The sequence below is a fragment of the Anabrus simplex genome, chromosome 8 (genome assembly GCF_040414725.1).
Source record: "Anabrus simplex isolate iqAnaSimp1 chromosome 8, ASM4041472v1, whole genome shotgun sequence".
Classification (NCBI taxonomy): domain Eukaryota; kingdom Metazoa; phylum Arthropoda; class Insecta; order Orthoptera; family Tettigoniidae; genus Anabrus; species Anabrus simplex.
In genome coordinates, this window is record NC_090272.1 from 139,608,410 (window position 1) to 139,622,433 (window position 14,024).

At 39.6% G+C, this 14,024-nt stretch overlaps 1 protein-coding gene across 1 annotated transcript in view; it reads left to right on the forward strand.

Moving 5' to 3' along the window:
* The first annotated feature begins 4,353 nt into the window (after window positions 1–4,353).
* The window catches only part of LOC136879213 (cyclic GMP-AMP phosphodiesterase SMPDL3A), a 580,372-nt gene continuing 570,701 nt past the window's right edge, over window positions 4,354–14,024 (forward strand). The window contains exon 1 of the mRNA XM_068229077.1: window positions 4,354–4,573. Coding sequence (XP_068085178.1) covers window positions 4,354–4,573 — 220 coding nt within the window. The remainder of the gene's footprint in view (window positions 4,574–14,024) is intronic.

Here is a 14,024-nt window from a genome sequence, read left to right on the forward strand (position 1 = left end):
CCCTACGGGCCCGAAAACCATGTTTTAAGGCCCTAAAACCAACCGTTACGGAGATATTGGCACCACACTATCCCTGCTCTAGGAATCGGATAAAGAAATGAACTGTCGTAACCATGGCAACGTCAGCTCCAGGATTCTAGAGCAGTGAGATTATTATGTACGTTTGGGCATAGCTGACAACCAAAATTGGTACAAATAAGACTTAATATCTGGAAAAAATATACTGTTGTGTAAGGCACTCATAGGACTCCTTTGGGCGGAGATGGAAAGGGGGTGAAGTACGAGTATAAAAATCTTACTATATATATAAATGGAAGTGTGTGTGTAAATGACACATCTCCTTCTAAACCACTGGAGCAGTTTCAACCAAACTTGGTACACGTATTACTTACTATCGGGAGACGATCACTGTGGGGGGTAAGCCATCCCTAGCGCCCTTAAGGGAGAGGGTCAGGGGGGTAGTTACAATAATAATCGAGAATAGTGTCGAATTCATAGTTTTCGGGTTCATTGAGTTGAAAAGTAATACTCTAGAATTTTTTAAAGTCCAGCCCCCGTTCAGGTGGGGAGCAAAGGGGGGGGGTGAGATATAGAAATAATTAAAAACAGTTTCGAATCCATAGATTTCAGGGTCTCTGAGATGAATAGTATTACTCCGGATTTTTTTGCAAGTCCAAGTGGGGAGCGTAGGGGGTGAGATATAAAATTAATCGAAAAACTACATATAAAAATATTATCTTCTTCTTCTTACTATATATAAATTGATGTATGTGTGTGCGTGGGTGTGTGGGTGTGGGTGTGTAAATGACACATCTCCTCCTAAACCACTGGAGCAATTTCACCAAACTTTGTACACTTATCAATTAGTATCAGGAGACAAACCGCGTGAGGGTAAGACACCCCTAGCACCCTTATGGGCAGGGGGCGAGGGGGTGGTATAAAAATAATCTAGAATATTATCGAATCCATAGTTTTCGTGGTAGCTGAAATAATTAGTGACACTCCGAATTTTTTTAAATTCATGTTCAGCCCCCTTTGGGGTGTGGGTGAGGGGGAGTGAGATATAAAAGCAATCTAAAACAGAGTCGAATCTACAGTTTTCTGGGTCACTGAGATGAATGGTGACAATCCAGATTTTATATCTCTTAGTGGTGGAGGGCGGGAGGGGGACAGTCTCATTGACAGTTGAAATCCTGTACATCGTATCTATAGTGCGACGGCTAAATACATATAGTTATAACTTATTAATTTTTGACAGGATCAAATACTTTCCAGTCGATTCGAGCTCCCATAAGGACGAAGTTTTACTCGAAAATTAAATAATCTAAAACTTGAAATCAAACACATCTAAATAATTTTAAAACTACATAATAGATCATAACATATCAATCTGCAAGTCAAAAAGGAATTCTATAAAAATTCACATCACACATAACTAACTGGTAATGCAAATCTTAAAGGTAAATATTCAGAAACTATCCGGGCAACGCCGGGTACTACAGCTAGTATTAATATATTTTTAAATTGAATTATCTAAAAGGTATTGTTTGAAATTAAAGTTAGACACACTGGTTTGGCATTCAAAAATCTTTTATGAAATTAGTTTATGCTAATTTTGAATTGACGATACCAGACGAAACCAGAAATTACTTATTCAACCTCTGTTCCATTCATACGCTTTTAAATGATGGGATTCAACTTAATTCAACACGAATATTATATCATCAAATTTTTACATATATAACCATAGTCAACCGAAAGATTAAATAACCAATGCACATTTACCCTTTGGAATATTCTCTTATTCTTCCAACTAAGTAAACGGAATTATATCCTATATATTAAAATCCGTCCGTCCGTCCTACTGGACCGATTTGCTTCATTTCTGTTTTATTCTCCCCGGAATTACCTGCCAGTGAATCATGAGACACTGATAGGTCTGTAAGTTCCGCCAACTTTGAGTAATCATAAAATCAAATCATTAAATGATCACTCTGTTAATTGCAGGTGTAGTCTTACCCTAACCCGCAATACATTCTGTACTAAGCGACTAACACATCCATTGATAATCTGATACATGTGATTTTCATCCTTAATAATGTCATTGCATGCACCCATGTTTGATTACTACCTGTCAAGCCAGAGAGTATACACTTCCTCTGATGGTGGAAGAATACTATTCTAGATACTCTTAGATTTTCTGACCTTCCCCAGCTTCTGAATGTACTCAACAGGTGGCAAAACGTTCCTAATTACTTACATATTGCTAAGAGGAAACAGTCTACGTACGTACAGACGGGAAGGTATCAAGCTGACTAGCCTTCGCCTTCCTTATCACCATTTATAAAGCCACCGAGCGAGTGGCCGCGTGGTTTGAGTCACGTAGCTGTCAGCTTGCATTCGGGAGATAGTGGGTTTGAACCCCATTGTCGGCAGCCCTGAAGATGGTTTTCCTTGGTTTCCCATTTTCACACCAGGCAAATGCTGGGGATTTATCTTAATTAAGGCCACGGCCACTTCCTTCCCACTCCTAGCCCTTCCCTCTCCCCTCGTCGCCACAAGACCTGTCTGTGTCGGTGCGACGTAAAGCAACCTGCAAAACAATACCTAATAAAGGTTTAAGACCGCCAGCGAAAATCAATTAATGAAGTCCTGGTCCTGCATTTATGATAGGAATTGGACAGCAAATAAGTTTTGGCTTATTGTTGATATACACATTATTTGAAAAAAAAAAACACTGAAATATCGAATGAAGTTTAAGAGTTGCAATGTTTTAAACATTTAGAGAACCTATAAAGGTGGCCCAGATTTGGGTGTAATCAATAAACTAGAGCAGGTATTATGGCTACTTGTTCGTTCTTAATTCCTATCCAATGTAGTTTGTATGTACGTAAAAGCCGAAAGATGAAAATATCACAGGGTCGTTTCTTCTGCATTTTTCACGATTTTTCACGACACACTTCCTAGTTCGGACGGTGACTGTTACCTCGAAGATAGGATGCCACTCTGCGAAAATTATCAATCCGTAGCGTGCAACAGCCCCTGTAAGCTGTTGAGCGAAGCCTGTACTACGTGAGGAGTGCAAGTTCGGTGACGGTAGCTCATTCCAAAGATTTTTCAATCATTTCTAAATATGGCGTTAGTTATTATTACTTAAATGCGAAATTTCAAAAGAAACATCCCCAGGAAAAGAAGGACCCTATGATACCTTCATCCTTCGGCTTTTAACCCAATATACCTTCTGTAGTATTCTTGAACAGGTTGGTATTTACACCCCAATGTTGATATTTATATTTCTCAAAATATTTGAAAATATATATCTCTAAAATTAATTCTATATTCCGATGATCGTTTTCCATAATCCACAAAATACACTGCCTTAAAATAGATTGAGCGCTCAGAAGGAGTGGTTGAAACTGCATAATATGCTGAAAGACCCTGTGTCATTTTTTGAACAGCCGTCAAAGTCTGCCGGAGAAATATTACAGGTCAGCCGCACCGTTTGCCTGTTCTGAAGATGTCGCGTTCCTAGCGATCTCTTGTATCAATTGTGAACTGTTACTCTCTCTCATCATATGTTGTTACTACTACGTAAACTTTTCCCTATTCCGGTAGATGGCATCTCATGCGTCAGCATATGTCAAAGCATTACTTTTCTGCCCTGTCTTGTTGGGTTATCTTTCCGATTGGTTGGCTGGAGTGTTTTTTGATGTGAGAATGTGGAAGCGAAGGATTTCCAAGTCACCTTTGTGGCGTATAAAAGATATTTTGACCGATTCAAGATGTATCTGAGGTATTTATTTCTCATTAATCTTCTCTTGCTCTGAAAATTGCTTCATCCTATGTTGGTCATGTTTGGCTTAGAAAGGCTTCTCTCAGTACATATGTTTCTAATTGATTTGTGTGTTAGCTTTGCTTTTACACGCTTCTTTCGGTATTTTCCTTTACTGATCCAGTATGGTTGTTTTGAAAACAGAAGGTGACACGGATTCACTGAACATGATGCGACGCCAGTCCTCTGTCCATGCTTCCCGGGCAAGGCACCACTCCAAACGAAGGCGTTTGTGTTCTTGTGTCAATGGCAACCGACGCATGGGGCCGTATGACTCCAGTCCGGCGGATGCGAGTTGTCGAGACACTGTGCGTGAACTCGCAGGATGTTGTAGAATATCCAGTATATGTTAGTGGATGGCGGGTGCCGAAGCTATGGGGTCCCTCAATGATTGACAAACCATACGATGGTTCTCCCTCGGAATGGTGTTTCTTGATCGACCCTAACCTGCACGACGTGATTGGGTGCCTCATGTACTCACTGAATCCAACATCGGGCCACTGTGACATCTGATGGCATGCATGCCTGGCAATTGCACGGTACGACCAACCAGTCTCATGCAGTTCCAAAATGCTGCATTTGTCAAATGCTGTCAGTTGGTGGAGGCATCGCGAGTAGTCCTCTCTGCACGTCTTACTGAACTGTCTGACGCGCAGCAGTTGACTGGCAACAACTTATCAACAACAGGACGGCGCCATCACAAATGCACTCTGCTGGGCGTACTATACATTACAGATCCTTGTAAATCTAATCATTTACTCACACGTCAACGGTATGTATGTATGTATACCGAAATGGGATAATATTGGACAACTCGTTCTGGGTGCTTAACATTTTTTGACAGGCAGTGTATTCTGAAGACGAATTCGTACAATAAATGTGCGACAAAGAGTGCATTAACTGATTTTCGCTGGTGGTCTTAAACGTTTATTAGGTACTAGGCCTATATATTTAACCTGTTATATTCATTATTAGACATCATTTTGCAATATATCGTTACTACGCCTGCTAAAACAGCTAAGTGAATTTTTTTTAGCTTGGAACTTTGTCCGATAAGTTTCTGTCATCATAGGTCCAATATTGTACGAATATTGCCAAGGAATTCTCGGTCTACATAATATATGTGCTGCGGGTCTGTATTTATGTTTTCGTAGCCGCAGCGATGACACAAACAGCTTGATGTAGGGAAGTCTATGAACCTGGTTACAAAGAAAATGCCAACCAGCATTGATATTGCCTGTATACATCAGTCAGTTTCCTGTAATTTGTTTACTTACCAGACAAGGGAGTTGTTCGCAGAGCTATTGCAGCCAGCATCGAACATATAGACTGTGACAGTTTATTGAGCAAGCAGTAACTTTAGCAGAAGTAACCACGCCCCTGAACAGTAGACATAAACATAGTTGTTTATGAGGCGAACACCCGTAATGTAAATTCTACTTAATATGTTAATGGCAGGAACGGTGGAAAGTAATGTTTTTGCAAGTTACTGCATCATATTTTACGTCAATGACTCATTCTCACCGCTTCAGCGCTAACGATGCCAATAAGATAGAGAATGTTCATGAAGGTATAACGCCGAATGTCCCATATTCTCTTCACAATGAAAACGTTTCCACACAGTTTAATGACCTTCCATTAAAATGGCATGCTTATAACACGAAATTTCTCTCTCCAGAATATTGCTGCGTTCAATATTGATTTGCAACTGCATACGATTCTGTGAAACCGAACGACTGAAATTATATCTGGAATAAAACGATTGCTTTTAACAATCCGTGGAATGATTTGTACATGTATACATCCTGCAAATGTTAGGAACTTGAATTACGGTACTAGGTGTTATCACATTAACGGTGTCCAAATTTACGAAATAAACCTGATATTCCCTGTGAGACCTCTTCGTTAGGCTTCATTCTGAAATGGGGAATAGTAATGGTATGGTAACTGTCGTGGTGGTTGTTATAGCCTCTTCAATCCTGAGGTAAAACTGGGAACATTTTTGTGTAAAACATTAATAATGCAGAGAACAGTTAACCAATAAAACCATAGTTTAATAAATGATTTCAGTTTATAACTTTAGATAACCTAACTATCGTATTCACCTGTTGCGATTTGTTGATAGGTGCTGTTCTTTACCATCTACTTTTTGGCATAAATGATCAAAATATTTACCTTCTATTGAAGTCTTCTTCTCATTAATGGCTGTCACAATACTGTATTTACTCAAGTTTCATATGCCATAGAATCTAATGCGCACTCTAATTTTGGAGGCTTGAGATAAATGTCTGTTTACGATTGTGCTTCCTAGCTGCAAATCAGATAAAGAGAAAAATAATTTTGCTGCATACAGTAGTGAGTTCTATTTATGGACTTCCCGGTATGTTTTCAGTACATAACAATGAGCTTATGTTGCGAATTTCTAAACCTCAGGATGTCTTCCATTTCAAGAGCCGGTGAACTTTCTTTTCGTCACCTTAAAAGCAAATATCCCCATTTTTGTTGGTGCCAAAGTTGACTGTTGCTCCTTAGTACACCTTGTTCAGCAGTCTGCCGGTTTTCGAATTTTCTGCATAGAGTAATACGCGACGTTTGAAAATCGCTTCATAATGAAACCCTCCGCTTTTTATCACCCACCACTTTATTAAAGTCACAAGGAAGATCTTATTGTCAACAATGCCTAAGAAAATAGGATCACCGTAGACAAATAAAATACTAAAAATATGCAAGCACAAAATACGGGAGCCAGGAGCTACGAGATGGACAGATAGATAGACAGACAGATAGATAGATATATGTTGGCGAAGTTAAGGTCATAGGCTTTCTCGTACACTGAATCACTTATTGTATACTAGAATCATAATTAATACTAAATATAGTACAGTTACTCTAACACAATAAAAATATCTTACAACAAATACAATTCCACCCCAGTGAGACATACATAGTTACGTAATTGTACTACTAATACTACTACTACCGTAGTACCACGATCAATGAAAGCCCAGAAATGCACAGTTGCTGTACGTTTTAACGCTCCTTTAAATAACACTGTGGTTGGTATTTCTCTGACGTCACCCGGTAAATGGTTCCATTTTCGTGCAACAGACACATACAATGAGTTGTTATTTGCGGCAGTTCAGTAGCAAGTAATGTCGAACTGATTTAATGTTTGTGCCCTTGTATGTCCGTTATGGTCATTCTAGAAAAAATGGAAACACTATGAAAGGTAAGATTGGGAAGATGTAGTAAGAACTCGGTGGAGGAGAGACAAAGTATGATTGCGATCACATAGGTTCAAGGGAAGGTGATGAAACATGGTCATTGTTTCTTAAATTACATGCTATTTATTTAGCGTATGTATAACTCATACGCACATTTTGAGTGTTCTCTAGCCTTAGGGGCAATTTTGGCCTCACATAATTGAGAACAACATCACAATAGTCAAAATAGTCAGGAGCTTCAGTTACTTCCTTTTCAAATTTTAGTGGAAAGATATGTTCAAATTTGTTATAAATAATGAGGTCTGAGGAAGCCTTTTGGCAGATATGTATGACACGTGCAGCCCAAGTCGTGCGTTCGTCCATCATAAAGCCGAGATTTTTTCACTCTTGGTACAAAATGAATTGGAATATCTTGAAGGATTACTCTGGGTAACGGACGAATACGTATAGCTGTCATTTGACAATGAAGGATTACTCGTGACTTTGTAGGGTTCAATTTCAGGCCGTGCGCATCAGACCAGTCACTAACAGCTTTTAAGTCAATGTTTTCTAAGTCGATATTTTCGTGAAGGTCTCGTGCTGTGGAGTCTGCGTAGAGTTTAATGTCGTCAGCGAACATACGATATTTTCAATGCTTTAGATTCGATGATGACATTTACAGCGAATGACAAAAGAAGTGGTCCGAGTACAGAGCCTTGAGGAACTCCTCAATTCACATGGCATCATAATTACTTTCCACCGGGCGAGTTGGCCGTGCGCGTAGAGGCGCGCGGCTGTGAGCTTGCATCCGGGAGATAGTAGGTTCGAATCCCACTATCGGCAGCCCTGAAAATGGTTTTCCGTGGTTTCCCATTTTCACACCAGGCAAATGCTGGGGCTGTACCTTAATTAAGGCCACGGCCGCTTCCTTCCAACTCCTAGGCCTTTCCTATCCCATCGTCGCCATAAGACCTATCTGTGTCGGTGCGACGTAAAGCCCGTAGCAAAAAAAAAAATTACTTTCCAAACATTATTGACGCTCGTGAATATAATAATGCATCCAAGCAATCTTATTCTGAGAGAAACTTCAGTGTTAAAAGTAATATATCAATGTCTACGCTGTCAAAAGCTTTACTGCGATTTCGGAGTACCAGAACTGTGAACCGTCCTCCTGTATTACCGGTCTAACGTCCTCAGTCACTTTGAAAAAGGCTATAGTTTTAACTTATTTTGTCCGTGTATTAGGTAATCCGAGCAAAGCCGAAGCACATGCGGACCCATAAAGTTAAACTGTGGTAATTTTCGAGTAAGCATACGAAACTACTGTTCTTTCGATTCTGATGCGCACCCCAGTTATGGAGACAATATTTGGCTGAGAAAGTTGCGCATTCAATTCTCGTTAATACGGTAGTAATGTAACTGCGAATATATGGGCAGTAGTTAATAATGTCATTCACAGAGTCACTCCTGAGTCTCAGTGCTGTTAATGGTGTTACTTGTAATCTGTCATACTACAGTAGTAATTTCCTGTCCAATGAGGAATACAATGCCAAACTGCGTCATTCTTCATCTTGTCTGGATGAAATCTTTACAAGCGTCACCATCGAATTTCATTATTTCCCTATAACTACATCCACCCAGCCTCGACAGACAGATAGACAGACTGACAGACAGACAGACAGAAACCGAGTGAGATGGCTGCACGCTGCAAACGGTGTAGCTGTTAGCTTGCATATGGGAGGTAATGGGTACGGACCCAGCTGTTGGAAACCCTGAAAATCTTATTTCGTGGGTTTCCGTTTTCACACCTACAAATGCTCGCGATGTACCACTACTGAGGCCACTGTCACTTCCTCCTCAGTCCTACACCAGCTATGTTCTTGGTGGTCAGACACCCGCCTCGCTGTGTAATGGGCCTAAGAGGCCGATTCGATGGTTCATTCAATTTCGTGTCAAAATATGTCTTTTAAAACTGAAAAATTATGTCTGAGCATTAAGATATATTAAGGAAAGTGAAGGTACAAGTGAACATTAAATAATTGCTCTACAAAACAACTTGTGTTTGGAGAGCTTCGTTGGTCAATAAACTAAATGCAGATTCTGGTCTGTTGTGTCCAGTGACAAATACCCAGTATTGACCAATGCAGCTCCAAAAATGCAGTCTTTATATTGCTCAACTTGTTTCTTTGAATCGACATTTTCAGGTATGAAATTGATAAGAAATGAATATAGAAACAGGCTAACAGATGAACTAATGGATTCTTACATCCTATTTGGCATAACGAACTATGATCCAGACGGCAATAACCAATGTGATGAAAATGACTGCCGAACATGAAGACGATCGTAGTGTTGTTCTCTAAGTGCACTACAAGTGAACTGTGTACTTAATTTTTTTTTTACTAGTTGTTTTACGTCGCACCGACACAGATAGGTCTTATGGCGACGATGGGACAAGAAAGAGCTGGGAGTGGGAAGGAAGCGGCCGTGGCCTTAATTAAGGTACAGCCCCAGCATTTGCCTGGTGTGAAAATGGGAAACCACGGAAAACCATTTTCAGGACTGCCGACAGTGGGGTTCGAACCTATCTCCCGAATACTGGATACTGGCCGCACTTAAGCGACTGCAGCTATCGAGCTCGGTACTTTAATATCTAATTGACCTGCTAGTATGTTGTTATTGTCAAAAGAAGTGTGTACACAACAGCAGTAAAATACTTGTTCCAATTTCAACTAAGTCATCTTTCATAAGGAAAAATATGTTAATAACGATTCATATCTTTCTAGTGTACTTCGTACAAATATAGGCCTATACCCAGTATTTCTACTTCTTCTTTTTCTTATCCTTCTTATGATTCCTGATCCTCCTCACAATTTATTTAGGTCAACGCGAGATGTGAATTTGGTCCTGTTTTACGACTGGATGACCTTCCTGACACTAATGCTTTCTTGAAAGATGCATTGATTATTGCATATCTCTGTGGTAGTTAGTAGTGTGATGCGTTGTATATAGATGACGAGAAGTGTATTAAACAAAACGCCAGTCCCCGAGCCAGACGAATTAACTATATCAAAACCAAAGCAAACACCGAAGCGCAGCAGCCATGGTCTATCAAGCGACCAATGCTCAGCCCGAAGGCTTACAGATTACGAGCTGTCTAGTAGTTGGCACAACAGTAGTTAAAAAGAGACGGTAGGTGTCACGCGCACGCGGTCGGGAGCGTGTGACGTCAGCGGACCGTGGATCGTCTGCCAGGCGCTGTAACTTACTACAAATCAGCGTGCCGATTATGTTCCTTGTCACAATTACGTTTATGTTGTAATAAAATAAATTCACATGAAAACCACTAAGATATTGCCTAGAACTATTATTTTTATTATTTTGTTTGTGTGCTTTCGTAAATATTGCAGATATACTATGAAATCCAGAATAGAGAGACCTTTTGCTAATATGTATAAAAATCATTTTTAAATGCTCAGTTATACCGGAAATGGTAGTATTTACAGTTCCCAATCCTATACACGTACAGATTAAATACATCAGAGCTTAACAATCAAGAAATAATATTAACCGAAACAGGCTGTGGATTTTCAAAATCTAAATAAAATACACAAGATTAAATACTGCATGTTGTTACTTTTCCTGAAAATAGTAAGTACTGTATTAATATTATTGCCTTTTTATTGCTAACAAAATATTATAATAATAATAATAATAATAATAATAATAATAATAATAATAATAATAATAATAATAATAATAATGATGAATATCCACTAGAGCACGAAGCCCTATTTGATAAAAGTGTATTAAGGCTGGGAGGGTTTGTACAGCCTGTCACCGCACAGCACGGCATTTTAACAGCACAAACACGAAATATACACTGGAATTCACTTCGTTCACGAACGATATGCACAAGTTCACGACTTTCAAAACATTCGCAAGCCTCGAAAGTAATTAAATAATTAAAGAAACAATGTGCAGACCGCAGACGAACAGCACTGCACCGAAATTCACTGCTTAGAATGAAATCACCGACACCAAACAGTATATAGACTGATATTAACGCGCCAAACAATGCGTAGTGTAATGGGAGCGACGGTCCAGTGACGTCACGACCACGACAGTCTACTGCGCATCCATCTCGTGACACCTACCGTCTCTCCTCTAGTTACCGTGGTTGGCACGACGAAACCTCTCGGACGTTATCTATCATTTTAATGTTTAATGTACATCGCATTTACCATATCAATCAAAATTTCTTATCTACCTTAAATAAGAAGCGATAAATTGCAATCAGTTTCGACCTGATCTTAGATGATTACATCCTTATTTATCTTGAAGAGGTTATTTATCATTTTCAATTTATGGAACTTGAAGTTAATGAAGTTTCTCACTTTCTCACCGTCAGATAACTAGGTTTTTTAAATTTCGTATGGCTATTTCTAGCCGAGTGCAGCCCTTGTAAGGCAGACCCTCCGATGAGTGTGGGCGGCATCTGCCATGTGTAGGTAACTGCGTATTATTGTGGTGGAGGATAGTGTTATGTGTGGTGTGTGAGTTGCAGGGATGTTGGGGACAACACAAACACCCAGCCGCCGGACCGCGGGAATTAACCAATGAAGGTTAAAATCCCCGACCCGGCCGGGAATCGAACCCGGGACCCTCTGAACCGAAGGCCAGTACGCTGACCATTCAGCCAACGAGTTGGACAGATAACTAGGTGCCTAAGGGGGACGCTACCTCCACAGTACACCACGGGGCCGGCATAGAGGAATTAACCATACGCAGTTAAGATCTTCAGCCCGGCTGGAAATCGAACCCATGACCTCTGAACCGAAGGCCACTACGGTGGGCGTTGAGCCAAGGAAACGGATATCGGCGTTTGGTCCATGAATGGAAGTATTTTTGAAACAGCAGAGTTTGAGAACTGTTCACGTGCTGCTATGGTGAGAGAGTATCGAGAATGGGGATATAGCACTAGTGTTGAGGAAACTGCAGAGAACCACTTGCTTGTGACGTAAAAGGCGAAGTTTGTGAAGGTCGACTAACAGTGGAGTAGCTTTTGTCAAAATATTTATTTATTTATTTATTTATTTATTTATTTATTTATTTATTTATTTATTTATTTACAATTCGCTTTACTTCGCCATGACACAGGTAGATCTTATGGTGACGATGGAATAGGAAAGGGCTAGGAGTGGTAAGAAAGCGACCGCGGCCGTAATGAATGTACAGCCCTGAAGATGATTTCCGTAATTTCCCATTTTCACACCAGGCAAATGCTGGGTCTGTGCCTTAAGGCCACAGCTATTTCCTTCCCACTGCTAGCACTTTCCTATCACATCGTCGCCATAAGACCTGTCTGTGTCGGTGCAACGTAAAGCAGATTGTTATAACAGAAAAAATTACTTCAATCTATTCAATTTTTGATTAATTAGATATTTCAACGGCCTACTTTTGAAAGTTGTTACAGGAAACAGCCTCAGATTATCTGGAAGGTTATTGAAGATATTTATTGAATAATGCCAGAAAGATTCATGGCCATACGGTGTAGAACGAATAGATACTATATTAATGATACTATAATACCTTGTAGCGTAGGCAAGGTTTTTAAAATCATTGAAGGAACTGTGAAGTACACATTTTTGGGACACACGTAATTTTACCGAGGGACTCACTGCTGGAATGTAATGCCAATCGTATTATACGTCAGAATTAATTACTTCCATAGGTATTTAAAAATCACTTTTACTGAAATACAGAAGTGAATTTTTCAACATTGTTTCCTGCATTAATAATGCTCTTGCTTTAAAACATCCCATATCGTTAACAGTATCTGGATTTTATTTCCTAACTTTATTGCTAGATAGATCGAGAGCATTCATTCATACCGCATTTTAGTAAATACTGAGAGTAACACAGTGTATTGTTCAACAGAATGTCGGTGTTTCTATTCTCCCTCATTTCATTCATACGCGATTGAGTCAGTACTCGGACAGACCTGAATAGAATATTGCACCCAATTGCTAGTGATGAAAATCTAGTTACGAGATATCACCAGTCAGAAGGAAAAAATAATGCTGCACTGAATAAATGCTATATTGCATGAGTGTATTGTACGGCAGCGCAAAGTGTTTATTGCTTTATCCATATTATCAGATATTGTCCGACTCGTTGGCTGAGTTGGCCTTTGGTTCAGAGGGTCCCGGGTTCGATTCCCGGCCGGGTCGTGGATTTTAACCTTCATTGGTTAATTCCAATGGCTCCGGGGCTGGGTATTTGTGCTGTCCCCAACATTCTTGCAACTCGCACACCACACATAACACTATCCTCCACCACAATAACACGCAGTTACCTACACATGGCAGATGACGCCCACCCTCATCGGAGGGTGTGCCTTACAGGGCTGCACCCGGCTAGAAATAGCCACACGAAATTAAATTAAATTATCAGGCATTACTAACGTATAAATGTACCCGATACGAGATGAAATCCCTCTAGAAACTAACTCTTTCCCTCTATAAAGATTGTGTTACATGTTATTAAAATTTAAATCAATTTAAGGGATTTTAAAGGGACACCAGGGTGAAAGAATTTTACTTTCAAGAGTGTTTCAAAGTGTCAGTCGTATTTGTATACCCTTAAACACCAATAGACTTCCCCAGGATTTCATTCGACAACATGGACTACAAGATACAGGTGGGAAGATCTATAAATGCATATTGTTATTATCATTATTATTATTACGCGATAATTACATTAAGCGATATGACTCTCTTGTTGTAGTAATTCCAAGTTAGTCTGTACTCCTTATGGAGTTAGTGACTCTTTCTATGTTGGCCCTACTGTCGAGTCCCGATGGTAGTAAGATTTCTCCAAGTTGTTATTATTATTATTACTGTTATTATTATTATTATTATTATTATTATTATTATTATTATTATTATTATTATTATTATTATTGAAAATAGACTATTGTGGATGCA